At 43.9% G+C, this 21,082-nt stretch overlaps 2 protein-coding genes across 2 annotated transcripts; both read right to left on the minus strand.

The window, feature by feature from the left end:
* Nucleotides 1-430: 430 nt before the first annotated feature.
* LOC149126467 (uncharacterized) lies at nt 431-9,956 on the minus strand. Its single transcript, XM_089332654.1, has 3 exons — nt 9,495-9,956; nt 8,915-9,022; nt 431-2,148 (listed from the first exon to the last, which is right to left on the minus strand). Exons 1-2 carry the CDS (start codon nt 9,932-9,934, stop codon nt 8,941-8,943), a joined length of 522 nt encoding a protein of 173 aa, XP_089188780.1. The 5' UTR covers nt 9,935-9,956; the 3' UTR covers nt 431-2,148; nt 8,915-8,940.
* A 3,462-nt stretch (nt 9,957-13,418) lies between these two features.
* TCF21 (transcription factor 21) lies at nt 13,419-16,497 on the minus strand. The gene is made up of 3 exons (XM_008263538.5): nt 16,379-16,497; nt 15,756-16,222; nt 13,419-13,965 (listed from the first exon to the last, which is right to left on the minus strand). Exons 2-3 carry the CDS (start codon nt 16,203-16,205, stop codon nt 13,876-13,878), a joined length of 540 nt encoding a protein of 179 aa, XP_008261760.1. The 5' UTR covers nt 16,206-16,222; nt 16,379-16,497; the 3' UTR covers nt 13,419-13,875.
* Between the last annotated feature and the right edge of the window lie 4,585 nt (nt 16,498-21,082).

Genomic DNA, 21,082 nt, shown 5'->3' on the forward strand with positions numbered 1-21,082 from the left:
CAACATAAGAGACCTGAATGGGGTTGTAAACACCTGGTTTAGCCTGGTCCAGCCCCAGTTGTTGCAGTAATGAACCAGTATAAGGAAGACAACTTTCTCCACCCTCCCCCTCCCCCATCCCATCACTGTGTCTTTCAAATAAGTACATAAATAAACCATTTTATTTTTTATTTTAACTTTTATTTAGTAGATGTAAATTTCCAAAGTACAGTTTGTGGATTACAATGGCTTTTTCCCCCCCATAACTTCCCTCCCACCCGCACCCCTCCCATCTCCCGCTCCCTCTCCCATTAGATTCACATCAAGATTCATTTTCAATTATCTTTTTTTACTTTTTTTATTATTATGTAATACATATGAATTTATAAAGTGCAACTTTTGTATTGTTGTGGCTCCCCCCCCAACCTCCCTCCCTCCCGCGGCCCTCCCCTCTCCCATCCCGCCTCCCATCGAGTTTTCATTTTCAATTACCTTCATATACAGAAGATCAACTTAGTATATACCAAGCAAGGACTTTAACAGGCTGCTCTCACATAACTGCACAAGGTATAGGGTATTGTTTGACTAGTAGTGTTGTTTTTAAGTTTCATAGTAAAACACATTAAGGACAGAGAAGATTGATTTAGTATATATTAAGTAAAGATTTCATCAGTTTGCCCCCACACAGCACACAAAGTGCCAAATACTGTTTGAGCACTAGTCATATCTTTACTTCACATTGAACTACACATTAAGGACAGAGATCCTACATGGGGAGTAAGTGCACAGTGATTCCTGCTGTTGACTTAACAAATTGCCACTCTTGTTTAAGGTATCAGCAATCTTCCCAGGCTCTAGTCATGAGTTGCCAAGGCCATGGAAGCCCCCTGAGCTTGCCGTCTTTGATCTTATTTTGACAAGGCCATAGTCAAAGTGGAAGTTCTCTCCTCCCTTCAGAGAAAGGTACTTCCTTCTCTGATGGCCCATTCTTTCCACTGGGATCTCACTCACAGAGATCTTTCATTTAGGTCCTCTTTTTTTTTTTTTTCCAGAGTGTCTTGGCTTTCCATGCCTAAAATACTCTCATGGGCTCTTCAGCCAGATCTGAATGCCTTAAGGGATGATTCTGAGTCCAGAGTGCTGTTTAGGACAACTGCCATTCTATGAGTTTGCTGTGTATCTCGCTTATCATGTTGGATCGTTCTCTCCCTTTTTTATTCTATCAGCTAGTATTTGCAGACACTAGTCTTGTTTATGTGATCCCTTTGGTTCTTAGTCCTATCATTATGGTCTATTGTGACCTGAAATTGATCACTTGGACTAGTGAGGTGGCATTAGTACATGCCACCTTGATGGGATTGTATTGGAATCCCCTGGCACATTTCTAACTCCACCACTTGGGGCAAGTCAGCTTGAGAATGTCCCAAATTATACATTCCCTCCCTTTCTTATTTCCACTCTTATATTTAACAGAGATCACTTTTTCAGTTAACTTTAAACACCTAAGAATAACTGTGTATTGATTACAGTATTCAACCAAAAGTATTAAGTAGAACAAACAAACAAAAATACTAAAATACTAAATACAAACAAACAAAAATACTAAAAGGGATAAAGTATTAAATTGTACATCAACAATCAGGACAAGGGCTGATCAAGTCATTGTTTCTGCTAGTGTCCATTTGTTCATTTCACTTCACCAGTTTTCCTATTTGATGTTTGGTTAGTTGTCACCAATCAGGGAGAACATACGGTTTTCTAAAACGATTTATTTATTTTACTTGAAAGTTAGAGTTACACAGAGAGAGGAGAGGCAGAGAGAGAAAGAGAGAGAAGTCTTCCATCCGATGGTTCACTGGTTCACTCCCCAGATGGCCTCAATGGCTGGAGCTGCGCTGATCTGAAGCCAGGAGCCAGGAGCTTCCTCTGGGTCTCCCACATGGGTGCAGGGGCCCAAGGACTTGGGTCATCTTCTACTGCTTTCCCAGGTCATAGCAGAGAGCTGGATAGGAAGTGAAGCAGCCAGGGCTTGAACTGGTGCCCACATGGGATGCTGGTGCTTCAGGCCAGGGCATTAACCCGCTGTGCCACAGTGCTGGCCCCTAAATCATTGTTTAAAAGTTAAAAATCCTGTTGAAATCTTTACTTAATGCATACTAAACTGATCTTCTGTAAAAAAAAAAAAAAAGAAATTATCAATTCCCAACTTGACTCTCACTGGGATTAAACATGACAATAGGTCTGATCTGATTTCATCATCATTTAAAAAAAATCATCTATTATTTTTCACTTTATGTTTCTGTGTGGAGCAAACTGTTGAAATCCTTACTTAATGTATACTAAGCTGATCTTCTGTATATTAAGATAATCAAAAATGAATCTTGATGTGAAAGGAAGGGGAGAGGGAGTGGGAAAGGGGAGGGTTGTGGGTGGGAGGGACGTTATGGGGGGGGAAGCCATTGTAATTCATAAAAAAAGAAAAGAAAAAAAAAGTTAAAAATCACTAATTATCAGGAAAAGGCACATCAAAACCTAATGATATATCAGTTCACATGAGTTAGATTGGCTATTATCGGGGAAGATACTTGGTGTAGCAGTTAAGATGCCAGTTGAAATGAACATTCTTTATTGAAGTGCCTGGGTCCAAGTCCTAGCTGGGTTTCTCATTCCAACTCTTTGCTAAAGTGCCCCATAGGAGGCAGCAGGTGATGGCTCAAGTAGTTGAGTCCCTGATACCCGTGTGGGAGAACTAGATTAAGTGTCAGGCTCTTAGCTTCAACTTGGCCCAGTCTTGTCTGTGGTGGGCATTTGAGGAGTGAACCAGAGGATGGGAGATCTCTCTCTGTCAGATCTCTGTATTTCCATTTGTGTTTCTCTGCCTTTGTTTTTCAAATAAAAATAAATAAAAATTCATAAAGTTTTTTTTATTTTAAAAAAGACAAGAGATAACAAATGCTTGTGAAAATGTGCAGAAAAGGAAACACTTGTATACTGTTGGTGGGAATATAAATTAATACATTCATTGTGAAAAATAGTATACAGATGCCTCAAGAAACTAAAATAGAACTACTCTATAATTCAGCAATCCCACTCATGGATATATATCTAAGGAAAGCAAAACCAAACTATTGAAGAGACATCTGTTCTTGGTGTTTATTGCAGCACTATTCGCATTCCATTGCCAAGAAATGGAATCAACCTAAACATCTAACCAATGATGAATGAAGAAATAAATGTGATATATATATATAAGCAATGGAATAAAACTCAGCTATAAAATGAATGAAATATTGTCATTTGCAATAACAAGTGCTGCATGATTTCACTTATATATGGAGTCTTAAAAAAGTGATTTCATGGAAATTTAAAGTAGAATGGGAAGAAGAGGCATTGTGATAAATTTGGTTAAACCACCACTTGGGATGCCTACACTACGTATCAGAGTGCTGGTTAGAGTCCTAGTGGCTCTGCCTCTGATTCACCTTCCTGGTAATATGTCCTGGGAGACAGTGGATAATGGTTCAAGTATTTTGGCCTCTGTCACTCATGTGGGTGACCCAGATGGAATTCTAGGCTTCTGGCTTTGGCCTGGCCCAGCCCTGCTTGTAGTGGGCATTTGAGGAGTGACCAGTGGATGGAAGTTCTCTGTCTCTCTCTTCATTTCTCTCTGTTTCTCTCATTCTTTCTGTCTCTGTCATGCTGTTTTCAAGTAGATGAAAAAATAAATAAACAGTAAAGGAAAAAACAAAAGAGGGGTTATTAGACAGTGGGCAAGGGAGAGGAGGAGAGATCGGAAAAGGTTTATTGGGTAATAAGTCATAAATAGAGAGGAGGAAGAAGTTGTGGAATTCTATTGCACAGTAGGATGACCATAGATAGTGTCTTGTATATTTCACTATTATAAAAAACAGCTAGAAGATAGAATTTGAATATTTTATCCATAAAGAAATGATAAATGTTTAAGGAGATAGATATATTTTACATGACTTTAGAGTGCTGAATGTATACAAGTATTAAAACATCACATGGTATCTTGTAAATAAAATATTTGAAAATTTTTAGGAAAAAAAAATTGAAAATCCATGCAGTTTTTTCATAATATGCATATCTTATGAACTTTGTGAAGATGTTTTATATGCATGGATTTAATTGTTTTGGCAACAAAAAACCTACCTTTTAATTCTATTTTCCACCAATATTTTGGAGAATATGAGCAAGCCCCCTGGAAGCAATAGGTAACAGATCAGCAGTACCTCCAGCTGACTCACAGACATGTGAGCAACAATAAAAGCTTACTGTTTTAAGCCATTGAATTTGGAATGCATAATGAATGGAAAATCACCAGATTTTAATTACTGGGAGTAAATAAATCATTCAGACTGAATTAAATGCTGAATATAGAATAGTTTTTGGAATATTTTGACTAATTCATTTTGTTTACAGCTTCCTTTTATGTATCCTTAGTGGACATATAGAAAAAATACTTATAAATAAATTTAAAAGATATTTTTAACTAAGTATAACATAAAAATTCTAATTAAAGAAGAAGAATCATATCACATTTTTATTTGAAACCTTTCTTTTTAAGTCTACATCTTTCTTATGGGGCTGCTGCTTTGCTCAAGGCTCCAAGGGTCCATTTCTATTTCAATGAAATACAATAACTTATACTAAGCTTTTTTTTTTCTTTCAAGTATTTACTTATTTATTCTCCAAATGCTCACAACAGCCTGGACTGAACCAGGCAAAAGCCAGAAATCTGTAATGTAATCTGTCTCTCCCATGTAAGAGGAAGCAATGGAAGTATCTGAGCCATCAGCTGCTACGTCCCAGGGTGTGCATTAGCAGGAAGTTGGAATTGGAAGTGGATTCAGGACTTGAATTGAGGCACTTCATTTTGGCCTTTGGGCTTTAACTGCTGCCTCCAACAACTGCTTCTACACTGAGCTTTCTGCCACATATGGCCTTGGATGGTTTAGTTTCTCTCTCTCTGAGTTTCAGTTGCCATATATGAAAACAGAGCATGATGATATCTCCTGGTCAGGGTTTGTTGGAGATGAAATATGATAGTGCATGTGAATGTAGCTTGTAAAATGCCAAGAAACAAAGGAAGTTAATAAAGCTGAATCTATGTTGGTATTTCTTAAACATTCCCAATTAGAGAATTTTTCTGGCTAAAAAGTTGTGATGATTTTTCTCATTAAAATTCTTGTATTCCATAAAGTAGATCATTGAGGTTACATGAGTATTTTTTCTTGTTGTTGCTACCCTTCTCCTATAATAGATAAAATAAGACTGAGGACATGGACTTTTCCCTCAAAGCATGTTGCTTTCTATTGGTATAGCAGGATAAAACCAGATGGTCCATATACAGGCAGCCCAGCCTTGACTGCATTATATTACATTTATAGCAGATTTGGGATTGTCCCTGCCAGAGCCCCTTCTCAAAAAATCTTTCCCAGCCAACAACCAACCTAACTACTCATGTTCAGCTAAATACCACTGATGGAACAAGAAGCATACACTTGACCTGGAGAATCTAATCAGAGCTTCCTAGAACATTTCAATAAATGGTTCCTACCCTGAAAATTGTAATTCAAGACATATGTGGGTGGGCTCTGTTGATAGTGGAGTCTGCAACTGAATGTTCTTATAAAATTGGGGCCAGAGTCAGCAACTTAACAAACCAAACTTGCATGAAATAAAAATTTGGGAGCAGTAGAAAGTGAGTCAGTGCAGAAAACCAGGTTTCAGAAGAGAAAATGTGAAAGACTGGCAGAGAATACAAAGCTCAGAGATCTCCAGAAAGGAGAGTTTCACCTTTGACTTTTTGTCTCTTAGTGGATTTTCCTTAAGTCTGGGTTACTGGCTTATTTTCTGATAGGAGATGTCAGCCAGATTCCTTGAACTAACTTTACCTCATTGCTCTTTTGACTCGAGCCAGTTTGAGTGGATTTTTGTCTGAAGTAAATGATCCCTGCTCATTTGAAAAATTCTCCTGAGTTTGGCAAAGACTTAGATTTCTTTTATTCCTTATTAGGGAATGTAATTTGTGATAAAATAAGAAATACATATTTCCTCTTTGTTCTTCATTTCTGGTATAAGAGCTTCTAAGATGCTTGGCATCTGTATGTTAATGAGAAAACTGGGAGTGTGTGTGTGTGTGTGTGTGTGTGTGTGTGTGTGTTGGGGTAGGGAGTTGCCAGAAGAACAAACCATATGATTAGGATGTTGGATCTTCCATCTGTACCCCATCTCCAAGAAAGAGAGAAGGACTGGATATTGAGGTCAGTGGCTTAAACAGTCATGACAATTGAATGGTAGTGATGGACAGCAAAGGCTGCCTAGTACCATCTTTTGCATTGCTTCAAGAAGAAATTCAGGAGTGAGTCGTATAATAGTGAATAGTGATTAGCAAGTGTCTTATTGAGCAAGAAAAGATATGTGCTCCACAGAGTGGGGCCCACTCTGAGGGGGAGTGACCCTATTTCTGAACTGTATTTAACATTATATGGGTCATTTAATGAAAGGGAAGGTGCATTCTAGTAAGGGCGAGGGATGGTCACAGCTTTCGAGGAGGTAGGTGGAGATTTCCTGAAATCTAGTACTGCCTCTTTTCCCTTCATATATGGGTTCCACTATTTCCTGTTATAGGGCTGGTAATGTGCTAAGATGAGGGTTTAATGAGTTAGGTCATTCTAGGTCAGCATTGGCCCCCTCAACTGGTAAGAGCCTGTTCTAGGCAGGGGATCTGTTTATCTTCAGAGCAAAGGGAAAAAACCCATCTCGTGTAGGTCTTGAGACAATAAGAACTGGGCTCAATTCCCCTAAGAGATGAGAGCTTCTGGGCTGCTGAGCACAGCTTGCTGGGAAGGTGGTGCAGCCCAGCTCATCAGGGATGGAAGCTCTTCTGCTCAGCACCTTCCAGACCTCTGCCCACTTCACTCCTCATCTGACTGTTGATCTCTTCCATTTGTAATAACCTTTGTCACATTGACAAATGCAAGGAAACACTTCCCTCAGTGTTGTGAGCCATGATAGCATATTGTTGCATCTAACTAGGGAGTTACAGCAACATCCAATTTATAGCTAGCTGGTCAGAGGTTTGGCATCTGAAATAGGGGAAGTCTTGTGGGACCAAGCTCTTAACCTATGGGGATGGATGCTAACTCCACATAGAGACTGTCAGAACAGAACTGATTAGTAGGACACGCTGTTAGTTTATAGAGAGCTGGAGAATTGGTAGGTGTGGGAGAAACACTCACACATTTGGTGTGAGAAATGTTGTGAGTATAGAGAAAAAAAATGTTTCTTTTAGGGAGTGAAAATAGGCATGTTAAGAAAAAAGAGTTATGGAAAGGAACTGTTGAGTGGGAGACGGCTGCCTGTAGGTAAGATGTGAGGGTCGCATAAGGTGGTAGTAGTTACATAATTCACAAAACAAGAAAATAATTCTAGATGAGACACATTGGTAAATGAACCTGAGAACCAACCAGAAATCTTAATTAATTAATTAGAGACAAAGAAAGAGGGCTCCCAACTGGTGGAAGTTGGTAGCCTGGAACTCAATCCAGGTCTCCCACATGAGTGGCAAGAACCCAATCATTTGAACCATAACTTGCTGCCTCTGAAGGTCTGCATTAGCAGGAATTTGTAGTCAGGAGCCAGAGCTGAAAATTAAATCCAGGCACGGCCATGTGGGATGTGGGTATCTTAACTGTTAGGCTAAATGTCTGCTCCTTTAGTAGAAAAATTGAGAGGTGACTGCTTCTTCGCGATGGTCAAGATGCTAGAGGGAGACACTGGCTGACACACATTTCTTTGAAAGGCATAGTGTAAATGGTGGACCCTTGCCTGGGGTCTAGTGGAAAGAAAGAAGGAAAGGGAGAAAGAGAGAAATAGAGAGAGAAAGAGAGAAAGAAAGAAAGAGAAAAAGAAAAAAAGAGAGAAAGAAAGAGAGAAAGAGAGAAAGAAAGAGAGGAAGAGAGAAAGGAAGAAAAAGAGAGAGAGAAAGGGAGAGAGAAAGGGAAAAAGAGAGAAAAAGAGAGAAAGAGAGAAAGAAAGAGAGAGAAAGAGAGGGAAAGAGAGAAAGACAGAGAGAAAGGGAGAGAGAAAGGGAGAAAGAGAGAGAAAGAGAGAGGGAAAGAGAGAAAGAGAGAAAGGAAGAAAGGGAGAAAGAGAGAGAGGAAGGAAGGAAGGAAGGAAGGAAGGAAGGAAGGAAGGATCTTAGGAAGGAAGGAAGGAAGAAAAAAGAGAGAATGAAAAGAAAAGAAAAAAAAGGAATCCACATGTGATATGATGTGGACCTATATTTCAGATTAATGATCTTTAAAAGAAGTGATGGTGATTCTTTTCATTCTGCATTTTTTTACCATATAAATTTTTATTACATGCCCCAATGCTGTGATAAATCACAAAACTCTGAACTTAAATTAAACAATGTATTTGAGCCAGTCTGTGTCCTTAGACTTGACCCAACAGATTCGGGTATCTCTAAGAAGCTTATCATTAACTAAGCTTTACACACTGCCGTACCTGTACCTGTACCTGGCACTGTGCAAGGTGCTGGAAAAATACTTCCCGTTCTCATGGAACTAGTGGAGATAGACACAAACTAAATAACAAAGAAATGAATAATAGCTACTTATTATCAGTAAGATGACAAATGCTGAAATACACCACTGTAGACAAGCTGGTGAAGCCTCACTGAAGAAGGAAGAGACCTGAATAACTTGCCAATCATTCACAGTGACAGATGCAATTGGATCATTACAGAAATTTGGTAATTGCTTACTATTGTCTAGATAACAGTGTCGGGAAAGTGCATATCATTCTTTCAGGCACTTTTGTAACTAAAAGAGCAGAAGAAGAGAGAAAACAATATTAATTAGTGTCTCTCATGTACCAGGAATAGTCTACATACACATTGTCTTACCAAAGCAATCCTTAGTACATCCACTTTCAGATGGAAGGATCAAGGTCTGGTATCTTGTCCAAGAATTCAGTCAAAGCTTTCTCCAGTATGCTAGGATCTAACATACCTCTGTAAAAGGCAACACATTATCACCCATTTGGACTAATTCTCAAATAAGATCATGTGCATATTTTATTCTTAGAACATGTCTCAAATTATTTCCATTGTTAAATCACCTTTTAAACTAATGATTCCAGCCTAAAGGCCATGTAAACTAAAATCTAGCATGTTCCACTGGGAAAGGAAGGAACACACTGCATCTAAGCGTTGTGGGAGGCAGCACAAACATCCCAATCCCAAGGGATCCCATCTGGTCCTGGCTCAAGTTCAATTCAACCATAGCAGCAGCCCCTCTTTCGACCCGCACCTCCCCAAAGTGCTCTATTTCCTTCCTTCGCTGTAGCCTCAGTTACTGATTCATTCATGATTCAGTCTTGCAGAGGCATCAGGTTTACCCAAGTGCTGCGCTGTGGCACTGCTCTGCCGAAGTCGTGTCTCAACTCTGAAACTCCAAACGGTCGCTTTCCCCGCCTTGCCCTACCCGTTCCCCTTTGGTGCGGGAATGGTTCTTAGGAGAGTCCTCAGGGCGGTGAATCCTTGCGTGAACCGGGAGGAGGGTGGGCTCTGAGGCGCCTGGCGCCCCGACTCCTGGAGGAAGCCAGAGGCACACTCGGGAATGCCGCTGGCACCCAGCGAGTTTCCGCGGGCAGAGCCAGCCAGCACTTGGAGCGAAGGCTGAGAAGCTAAGAAGGGCTGTCCCGCGTGCCAACTGGGCCAGGCCCGCGCCTCCTCCCCTCTCGTCCCGAGGCTGGAACTCGGAACCCGCCCTGGACACCGCCCGCCGGGCGGGTCCGCGGCAGGGTATGCACCAGCTTTCCAGAAACCGCGCCCAGAAAGGGGCGGAAAGGGACTGGGAGAAGGCAGTGGGCGCGCGGGCTCAGACCTCGGAGCTTCCGTCTTCCTCCTCCCGCCTTCTTCCATAAATTCTCCCGGGCTGAGAAGCAGCGAAGGCCTTACCTTCCACCGCTCACTCGGCGCTGGCCACCAGTCCTGCCGACCCGGCTGCCCAACCCCGGGCCGACTTCAACACGCACACAGCGCTGGACCCTAGCGGGACCTAGGGTTCTCACGGCAGTGATGGGGAAATGTTTTCTGGACTTGGGCTTGGACCGAGCGATCTTGTTGCAGGGGGCGTGGGTTCGGGCGCCCAGATTTTTCTCCCTCTTAGGATTCGCTACAGAGCCAGGCCCAATGCACGTAGATCTTTAATTCATCGCCTGATGATTGAAATCAGTGTCGGAGGATACAGGATGAGGGCACGCGAATTCACATACGAGGATGGCACAATTATTGTTATCTGAGGACGAGTGATTTGAAATCCAGATGGACATTTAAGGAGTAAGAATCCACTGCACGGTATCCAAGAGTGAATAGAAAATTGCATCAAACTGGGACCCGGAATATGCAGCTTCTTAAGCAAAGATTCCTCTTTAACCACCTCCTTTCCCTCTGCATTGACTCCTTTTGTTTCCATACTGAGGCAGGTCCCTAAACCGTGATTCATGAAGTGTCCGCAGACCTGCAGCTTTAACATCACTTGGAAACCTGTTAGCAGTGCTCACTTTGGAATCCCTCCCAGGCCTCCTAAATCAGGATTTCTGGAGAGAGGAACCGTCCAGGTGATTCCGAGTCCTAGGGAAGAACCACTGGTGTACTCCTGCTGCTGTGCTTTTGTCATCAGTACTTAAGGACACGTGCCAGCGGGTACCAGAGAGCAGTGTTACTGCTTCTTTGTATTGAAAGACCTCTTCAGTTTGGGATTGTAGAAAATCAGACAAACCATGGGGGATGTGGTGGGGTGGAGAGAGAGAGAAAGAGAAGATTTCTCTGGCTAGGGTACAGTTTAACTATATGAGCCTTCTGAGAATTGCAGGCACACGTATTTGAAATATTTCATTCACCTTTTAAGAATCTATGAGCTTCTTTGGTTGTTTTCCAGTTCTTTTTGAAAGCACCTGTTAAGACAGTTTTCATAACCTAGAGGATACTCCCCATCCCTTGCTTGCAGCGATATGAGCTTGAGGCAGAGCATATGGGCTACTCTTTCCCAGTTTCCCACTCCCTGTTGAAATGCAGACCCACCGCATACCTCGGCTGGGTGCTGGAAAGCACGGGAGAGGTACAGGAGGTGCTGGAAGCAGGCATGGTGGGTGCGGACACTGGGACGCTCTGACATGGGAGAAACGTCCAGGGAGAAAGAGAGACAATGATGGGGTGGTGATGTCAGGCTTCTGGGGGGTAGTGACAGCCACAGCCCAGCTACTGCCACAGCTCTGCTAGCTTCATCTGGTCGTGTGCCTAGCCCCAGTGCTGGAGACCCTTGATGGACTCTGGCATCCCCAGTACCAGGAATCAGTGTCACACTTCTACTTAGTTTATGTTCTGAATTTTTCTGCATTCTAAAGTTCTTGGTGTTATGTTGCTAGAAAGTTCTGGACAACTTTGGAGAATGGTGACCTGAGGTGGAAGTGATAGTGGTTGTGAGAATTGTCCAACACTGCATCGAAGAGAGATGTTTTCATTCAAGGGATAAAAATTCTGTCGCCTGTACATTATAAGCATATACATTTTTGAACTTCCTGCCTGAGACACTTTGTTTTGGGTTTAAGTGTAGATCATCAACCACCACTTAGTAAAAGTAATCACCATTTGCACAAAGCCTTTCTCTTAGGGTTGCATAGATATAATCTCATTCAAGCCCCACAAGACTTCAGGAGGTGAGTTAGCATTATAATCACTATCATCATCTTTCCCTTTGTTGGCAGAGAGGAGAAAACTGACCATTCAGGTCCTCTTAGGGAAGAGTTAGATGCATGTGGAATCAGTGCTGGATCCAGCGTTCCCTGTGCCTAGTCTCCTGCCTAAAGCAAAGATTTCAAAGGATAGGTTGGAGGCATTAGGGATTTTTTTTAAGTCCATCTATAGTTTGAGATTGTTAGAATGAGCAAGCAGAAGTTACTAACGCCTGAGGCCATCGGTGGTAGTGCCCAGAATTTTGAGCATTTGGTTTGTAAAAATGTGAGCAGGAGTTAGAGAAATCTGTCGAACATGAATGGCAAACAGCTGAATCGCTCTGGGACTCGCCTCGAACTTGAACTCTGGATTGGAGGAGGCGAGTGCTCTGAGCCTCTGGTAAACGTGACACAGCACACGACTTCAGGGGAACTGGGCACTGGCCAGAGCTGGCCAGTGCTCTTGAACGGGAAGCTGGGGTGGGATGGGGCGTGGGAGGGGTGGTCTGGCACTTTGGAAAGTCCTCCAAGGAGCAGGCGACAGGGACTTGGAGCAAGCTTCGCCCAAGTCTCCAGCCCTGGGATCCTTACCAGCAGACAGCGCATTGCTCAGGGCGGCTCCCCAGGCGCGGTGCTGCCTCGCCGGCCAGGCCGAGGGCTCCACCCGGAGAGCGGCCCTTTTGGGGTTGATTGGAGAGGGAACTGCGGGAGGGGGGCAGGAAAGCTCTGATTCCAGGTACCAGAACTGAGCCGAGAAAAGTGGGAAAAATCGAAAAGCAAGAGCAAATGAAGCGGAAGTTTCAAGGCCCTCTGCGAGGAATAACAGTATAAATAAGCCAAGACGTCTTGTAAACACTGCGGTCATAACCCCGAACATTAAACAGCCCCGGTGGCATCTGGCGCATCGGCCGCCGCGGGCTGCACTGGGGCAGCGAGCGAGCCCGGTCCCAGGCTCCTCAGCCTCGCCTCTCTGTTTATCTCAACTTAATCTTCCCTTAGGAGCTGTTCCGTAGCCTGGAAGATGTTTAAATTAGAGCCCAGTCGGCCGGAAGTCGTGGCGGGTGCTGAACGCACCGGGCAACCGCACCCGAAATGCGGCCATGCCGGTTGATTGTTAGAATGAATTGGCGAATTATTAATAACAAATGCATAATGTAGGTTGCAGCATTTTGAAAATCGTAAAACACGTCCCAGGGGTTGTGGAATTTGCATCTTTAGTGACTCCCGTGATTTCTTCATTAGTTCGCAACCCTGGGCTGTTTGGGACCTTGTCAATGCCTGCAAGGTCGTAAAACGTGGGATTTACTTTCCTGCTCGTGGCACCAATTATCCTGCGGAATACACGAAAATCGGATTTTATTTCTCTGGTGTGTTTTAACTCTTGAGCTGTGCAACTGTGAGTAACCTTAACCCTATCCAGCCTTTGTTTAAAGCTACCTGACTTCTATTAGTGTTAAAATTAGCTTTCATGAGTTCCTTTTTTATGGTTTCAGTACAAAATATGACCTGCATCTTCATATAGGGAATCAGTATTTTTCTATCTCTAAAAGTTTGGATTCAGGCTTAAAAGAAAGAAGCATTTTTTTATTATCAAACTTCCCCAATAGTTTCCTACTTTTTTCCCTTCAGATAAATGTTTATTTAAAAAAAAAAAAACTCACCAGGGTCAGGGCTTTTAGCAATATAAAGAGAGATTTATTTTCGAAAGTAGCAAAACTTGTCTGAAAAAAATAATCTTTAAGTGACTTCCTTTATAAATGTGACTGTCAAAGTCAGCTATTCTATGATCTACACTTTACAACATATTGTACAAAAGATACACATTGATAAGGCTCTTATTATCTATTTATATATTTATAATTACATATTGCACTTGGACCAGCAAGGCTCGCAGAGTCTTTCACCATAGGAGTTCATAAAGTTAAATAGGTGGGGATCTTTGTAAGTACAGTCGGTCTCCTCTGGCTTGGAAACGAATCTCCTCGTCGCTGTAAAGTGTTCTCGCCGGGTTGGGACAGGGAGAGGAGCGCTGAGAGGGGGAAGCAGAGACAGAGCGGAGAGGGCAGGGGTCGCCTTCCCGGGGCCCGCTCCCCCCGGGAGCGCGCCTTTCCCAGACTCGCACCTCCAAGGTCAGGACGCTGTGGTTCCACATAAGCGGCTCGCGGTCACCACTTCTTTGAGGTCACTCTCGGGTTTCCCGGCCACCATAAAGGGCCACGTCTGCAGGAGAGAAGAGGGTGGAGGAGGTGAGTGGCCATGGAGGAGGGGCTGGGGTGATCTCAGAGTCTGGGAGCAGAGGAGGGGCGCGCTGGGGGTGGGGGAGCAGGCGGTGAGCTGCCAGGCCAGTCATCTCTGCCACCTACTCGGCGTCCTGGGGCGCCCCGTGGCTGCAGAAAACCAAAGGCTGCCTTGGCGCCAGCTCGAAGCTCTACGTGGTGCTGGGCCTTTAGATTAGGAGCGCAAAGGGCTCACGCTGGGCTCGAAGTGAAACCCGAGAGGGAGAAGCGCTCCCGAAGCCGCGAGCGGCTGGTGCTTGGCCCAGCCTGAGTCGGAGAGCCCGGGAGAACCCTGCGCCTGCTGGGCGCCCTCCCTCCGGGCCCCTCTGCCGAGGCTGAAGCCGGGATTCTGAGTCCTCTCACTCCCCAAAGCCCCTTGTCCCTATCAATTCCCAGCCTCTCCTCTGACCAGCACAAACCCAGGCTTTAACCTCAGTCTCTAAACTAACCACGATCTCTTAGGGAAAAAAAAAGCTAGTAAGAGGTAACACGGACATCTTATTTAAAATAGTCTTCTACATCGCTTTCTCTTCCTTTCTCCAGGCTGTTCTGCAATAAAGTTCATTTGCGCTTCTTATTCTAAGATGAAGCCAGCAGCATTATCCAAGTGTTCTAGGTAGTACTTTCGTTTTAGTTCCGATTAAAAAAAAAAAAAAAAAAAAAAAGAGCCATTCAATCATCCCATTGAAGCAAAAAAAAAAAAAAAAAAAAAAACCCTTTAATTGGAGGCAAAACCTTTTCCTTGCAAAGTGTGTTTTTGCACCCCCTCCCCCCAAACCCCCGAGACTGATTCGGTGGGAAGACAGCTGAAGTCTCTGGAAGGCTGACTTTCAGAGGAAAACCTGTCTTTCTTATCGTATATAAACAGAGGTCCTAGTAAGTTGTTTTTCTTCCGAGTCTGGAAGTTTTAAAACGAAATCAAATGACAAAAGAATTAAAATATATGACTTCAGCAGTAAAATGTATTTGAGAAAAATAGTAGGTTCAATCAATTTTGTGTATTTAAAAAAGTTAGACTCAATGGGCATTGTTTTTTAAGATAAAAAAAGGTAATATTTTCTTCTCAGATGAGACTTACATATTTCTGAGAATTTATCGATTATGCTGATTTTTGCTAAAACTTTAAGGATTTAAAAGTGTTAATCCGCTTACAGGACACAAACAAAATAGTTAAGTCGCTGGGGGACTTACATGGACAGTTGTGGGGACTCGGGGGTGTACTTATGAATGAGTCCCTATCTAAAGGTTCCAAATACTGAGAATGAAAGACTCTTGAATTGGGAGTTTTATCTACAAGATTTAAAGAAGTGAAAGTCAAGCTTTACTTTCAGCTTTTTAAAAGAAGAATAAAAGGATTAATACAGCGCCCCGTCGGTGCACAGCATCTTGCCAGGGTTCCCTGTCCGGAGCCAGCGTCTTCACGCCAGTGGGGATGGCGCTGACGCCGGCGCTTGCGCTGGCACGGGGCATCCCTCCTCTTTGCCAACTTCGTACATTTGCAAATCCCTAATTGAGCTGCCACGTCAAACCCTCTCATAAATCGCTCCCGCCCCGGCAGCCGGTGGGACAGAGCGCGAGGGCGCTGTGGGAAGCGTCCGCAACCGGTCCCAGGAGGCGCGAGGCCCTCAGTGGCCAAGCTGTGGGAGCCACCGGGCGCCCGCACCCCACTCCCAGCCCTGCGCGCACGCACGCGCGCACTGCGGGCGTGCCCGCACCTAACGCAGCACAACTCACCAGGTTCACCGGGTGAATGTAACCGTTCTCATACTTGTCGTTAGCCAGGATCTGCCTCAAGTGGGCGATGTAGCTGGACGCCAGCCTGAGCGTGTCCAGCTTGGAGAGCTTGGTGTCCGGAGGAACCCAGGGCAGGGTGGTCTTGAGCCTGGAGAAGGCCTTGCTGAGCACCCGCATGCGGGCCCGCTCGCGCGCGTTGGCCGCGTTGCGCTGGACCTGCTTTCCCTCCTGGCTGACTCCGCTCAAGGGGCTCTTCTTAGTGGGCGCCTTCCTCCTCTTGCCCAGGCCGCCGCGGCCCTTCTGGGGAGACCCGTTCTCACAGTTGGAGCTCTCCTCTGTGCTCTCGTTGGAAGTCGCAAACTCCTTGTTCGAGTCCATTTTCAGCCCGTCGCATTCCAGCATCTCCACCTCTTGAAGGTCCTCCACATCGCTGAGGGAGCCAGTGGACATGCTGGGGCGGGCGGGGACTGGGGAAGGCAGAGAGAGAGAGAGTGAGAGACAGAGAGACAGAGAGACAGAGAGAGAGAGAGAGAGACCCTGAGGTTTCAGTGGGCCTCCCGGGAATGGAATGGGCACCCAGTGTGGGGAGTTGGAGTTGGTGTCTGGCTGATGGGGTCCCCTACCCAGTCCTTTCACAGAATCGTGAAAAGGAACCGCAGGAGCTTCTGCGAGAAGGAAACCGGCGCTTGCTTGCTTTCCCCACCCCCGGAGTCGTGGCCGTAAAGGAGTGTGAGAGAGCGCTGAGGAATTTGGTGGACACTAGGAATTTATCTGGGGAATAGAGAGGCGGATCCTTGCAGCCCAGGGGAGGGGCCTGCCAGGCCCCAGCAAAGCTCTTAGACCCCTTTCACGACCAGAGGGAAACTCTCTCACGCACAGACCCTGATTTCCAACTTGTAATGTAAATCAACTCCGATGCACCCCGCACAGGGCAGTCGCAGGCCAAAGAGTAGCAAGCTCCACTCCAGCCTCTTGCCCCCTGTCTTTCCTTAAGAGATTCCTGCTGGTTGGTACTGAGAACTTTGGGATAATGTCCAGATGCATCCTGGCTTTTTTTCTGGGTCTTCCCAGAAAGATTTGTAAGAACAAACCTTACAAGCCCATGCCCTCCCTATGTAAGGTAACACTAGTTAATGTCCACACGGGATCACCTGCCTCTTGCTAATACCCCCTTATGACCTCAAAGCGTTAGGAAGACATCTTCTCACTTTGGGGTAAATTAGGAAAGAAAGTGCTTTCATCGAATCTTTATGGTGATGGCAGAGAAAGTACCAAAAATTCACTGCAGGTCATCACTCTGCAGGCACCAAAGAACTGCCGCTCAGTACACAGAAACCCTTGACCGGTGCACACCCAACAACCATTCGCTGTTTTGTGGAGGTAGGTAGGGGATGAGTTAGGATAGTGTGTGTGTGTGGAGAAGATTTTGTTCATTGATAATCTTTGCTAGGTGCAATGAAAACTTTCTCCCCAGTTTCTGTTTAGAAAATGCCATTTCTGAACTATGATCTTAACAGGCTTAGTTGCCCTTAGTTATCACCTTGCCTAGGATTTGCTGGGATTCCGACCACCTCCCAGTGCTCCAACATTTCATCCTCTTTACAACCTGGTCCTTCCTGGGAAGCTGACATTATGAAACACAGAGTAGGAGTATCCTTTCCGGAACGGTTCTTTTCCATCCTGGTTCCCAGCTGGAGCTATCTTCCCTGAAGAACAGGAAAATCTTCCAGGGGAATTAAGCAGAAAACCAAAGGGAACTAGAATCCAGGGATTGAACGAAATGGATATGATGATACCAGGGAAAGGAGCAGAATGCATGCACCTCTCTTGCTAGTTCTTCATGGGTTTTCTTAGACTCAGGCGTCGAAGATGAGGGTCTGGAGCATTTGGCTCAGAGCGCAGCCCCTTTGCTGCATTCAGATATCCTATCTCTAATCCTGGGCTCAGCTGGGAATTCACTAACCTCGAACGTTTTGTTTTGTTAGCAGGGTCTTGTTTGCTTTCCCCTATGCTGTAAACTAAACAGATTGTCAGCGAATCAGTCTTTATTAATGAATTAGTGAACCCTCCCCAGCATAATATCATTGCCGAGGATCCAAAATTTGTTAATCACCAGTGTAGAGATTTATGAGCTCTTATTTTCTGTTGTTTGTGCAGGTGGAGATTTAAATGACCATAGCCACTACCAAGATTTATTGCAAGAGTGATTGATGTTATAAACCAGGAAAAGGACTCTTCCCACAGCAGGGATGACAGAAAGATCAAGTTGAAGTTGCCTTTGTCTTCATGCATAAATGCACCAGTGCTACAGCACAGAACGTCTAATAATTTAATCTGAGATCTAAGATCGCATTAAGAGAATACCCAGCAGGCCTGGTGAAAATGGCCCCACTGATTCTCGTTATGATTTTTCTTTGCATTGCCTTCCCTTTTCCCAGTCTTGGTAGGACACAAAAGTTACAGTTATTTATAGACTAAAGAGCTATGTGACAACGGGCATTGGCCAATACTTTGTGAAATGTGTGTGTAGCTACTGCAAAGTAACTACATATAATTTATTTGGGTTCTGGAATGGGGTAATCATTAGCTATGGCCTTACTACATACTGGGTGACTTAACTGTGAAGATTTTTCTTCTTGCAGTTACTGGTTTTCCCATGGTCTGGTTGTCTGCTACACCTTAGCTGAGAGATACTCAGGTTGTTGTGGGAGATAGTAACAATCACAGTAGTTTGTACCATTAAACATATTTCTGCTGTCTGTATATTTTTCAATATCAGAAACTTAAAAATAGCAATTTTTAGGAAGGAGCAGAAGTAGCTTCACATCACAAGTGGATTTTTATGCCTAACCATGATTTTTCTTTACAGCAATAGAAGTAAGTACTTTTGTTGTTCTTTGCTGCATTTAGGCTGAGAAGTGTCACTGGGTTGATAATTAACTTGGAGGTCTTTCTAAAATTCTGTAAGGGATGGCTCCTGGTTTGGGAGCAAGATGTGAAGAAAGTTGTCATTTAGGTATCTTGATGTGAAGTCTTGATGAAAGTGTATTAATAATACATTTTTCCCCTCTTGAAATTTTGTGTCTATCCCTGCCAATAAACACTTAGGGACAAATGGGTGGGGGAAATGACTTATTGTTGGATTCTACTGAGTAAATCAGTTAAGCTGTAACTTAAGCTGTGCCAAATTCTCCCAAAATATAAACTATATTCTGTGAGGAGAGAAGCACTTTTGAGAAGATGTATTAACCCTTCTGATAACAGGAGAAATACTTTGAACATTGTTGTTTCAAAGCACTAAACGGAAAACTAGTAGTGGTTTGAAAGTATGAGATAATTTCTGAAATTCTTACCTTACTTTTAAGTCACAATTTATGTCCCAGAGGCATCTGGCCAATTTGCTGCACACTTCTAACAATTTGTTTTGCAAGAAAGGCTGTCTTTGAAAGATTTTAGTGCTAAGGGAAATTTATCGTCAGAAGTTGTAAAATGAAGATTAGGCATGGAATGTATCCTTGAACTTAAATCCTGGTTTATCAACTGATAGATTTTCAGGAAGTTTAAATTCAATTCAGTGGTACTGAGTAGGAATACTATGCTTCCTTTTTTATGAGAAATGGAACATACCAGGCTTCTTTTGAACTGACTTCATATACCATCGCATTATCTTTCTGAGGGGAAAAAGATGCCTTTAAATTCAACTTTGAATCCTTTTTTTGTGCTCATCATCATTTGTCCAGGAGGCACACAGGTTGGCAAGTAGGCAAAGCTGCCAATTCTCTTTATTTCCCTCTTCTAATGAACACCTCCATATGTTCTCTTCATTTAATGGCAACCACCACCACTCTAACAATTTGCAGATCTTCTAAGCAAGTTGGTGCCTCTTGATTCTGCATGACTGCCACTGTACCCGTTGCTTGCTGTTGATTGATTGCTGTCCACCAGCTCATAAATCCATTGAAGTTTGACTTCATTATTCTTGTGTTTTAACTTCATTTACTAAATTGAGCATGAGAGTTCCTTACTTGTTGTCAATTATAGTGATACTAGCCTGTTAGCCTGAGCCTTGTTGGTGTTTATGTCAGAAGGCCAGCAGTGGTATACCATGTGGTATTACCTTTACCTGGCATCAGCTTAGAGTATAAATCCCATCAGTAATCAGAATTAACCTCCTCTTTTCACATTGAATTCAATGAACGGTGGTTCAGATGCCACAACAATAAGATTTAAAGCTAATGAATAATACCAATTGAGTCTAAAGAAAGGCACTTCATGGTTCTTTGGTTGCCAAAATTAATCTTGCCTTTCACATGCTCTGAAATGTAGCTTTGAAAGAAACCAAGCCTATGCACTTGAAGCACAGGTTGGATCCCAGGGAGCAAGTGGGCTGAATGAAACCCAGGCAGATGGTGAGAGGTGACACTTAGTCTCCTAATTTTTTTTAAAGATTTTTTTTTTATTTATTTGAAAGGTAGAGTTACAGACAGTGAGAGGGAGAGACAGAGAGAAAGGTCTTCCTTCCATTGGTTCACTCCCCAGATGGCCACAACGGCTGGAACTGTGCTGATCCAAAGCCAGGAGCCAGGTGCTTCTTCCCGGTCTCCCATGTGGGTGCCGGGGCCCAAGGGCTTGGGCCATCTTCTACTGCTTTCCAGGCCATGCAGAGACCTGGATTGGAAGAAGAGTAGCCGGGACTAGAACTGGTGCCCATACAGGATGCTGGCACTGCAGGCAGTGGCTTTACCGGCTATGCCACAGCACCAGCCCCTGTACAGAACTTTTATGTACAATATATTTTATTGACAGGTGTACAAAAAACTCAAGTCAATTTGCTGCCAGCCTCCTTCCTGTCTGGTTGGGAGGGGATGACACAGAATCAAAGGTTTTCCTAGGTGACTATCTCCTTAGGATTGTTTCTTTTCAGAGCAAGTGTTTGGCATTGTTAATTTGTTTGCAAGACAAGGTTGGAGTCCAGGCTCTGCTTCCTGTTAGTGTGCACTCTGGGAAGCTGCAGGTGATGGCTCAAATACTTGAATCCCTGCCATGCATGTGGGAGAACCAGAATGAGGTGTAGGCAACTGGATTCAGTGTGGCCCAACTCTTCCTGTTGTGAGCATTTGCTGAATGGACCAGCAGATGGAATATCTTTGTCTGTGTATGTCTGCCTCTGTCTCCTGTCTGCCTTTCAAATGAATAAATATATAAAAATTCTTAAACTAGATTATTTCTTGTGGCAACAACTTGGCTTTTAAGAATCAAGGGTCATGGGGATTTGATCCTAGAATCAGCAGAAAGGTTCTAAGGGTGACTCCTGACCTCAGGATCAT

The sequence above is a fragment of the Oryctolagus cuniculus genome, chromosome 5, assembly GCF_051225735.1.
Source record: "Oryctolagus cuniculus isolate XC-2025 breed Fujian yellow rabbit chromosome 5, ASM5122573v1, whole genome shotgun sequence".
NCBI lineage: Eukaryota > Metazoa > Chordata > Mammalia > Lagomorpha > Leporidae > Oryctolagus > Oryctolagus cuniculus.

Bases quoted from the DNA above. Each gene is read 5' to 3' on its own strand.
- LOC149126467 (XM_089332654.1), bottom strand. From the start codon at position 9,934: ATGGAAGAAGGCGGGAGGAGGAAGACGGAAGCTCCGAGGTCTGAGCCC. The intron at 9,023-9,494 runs GTAGGGCAAGGC...TGCCTTTTACAG, and splicing joins CCCGCACCAAAGGGGAACGG to AGGTATGTTAGATCCTAGCA.
- TCF21 (XM_008263538.5), bottom strand. From the start codon at position 16,205: ATGTCCACTGGCTCCCTCAGCGATGTGGAGGACCTTCAAGAGGTGGAG. The intron at 13,966-15,755 runs GTGAGTTGTGCT...TCTCTCCTGCAG, and splicing joins ACATTCACCCGGTGAACCTG to ACGTGGCCCTTTATGGTGGC.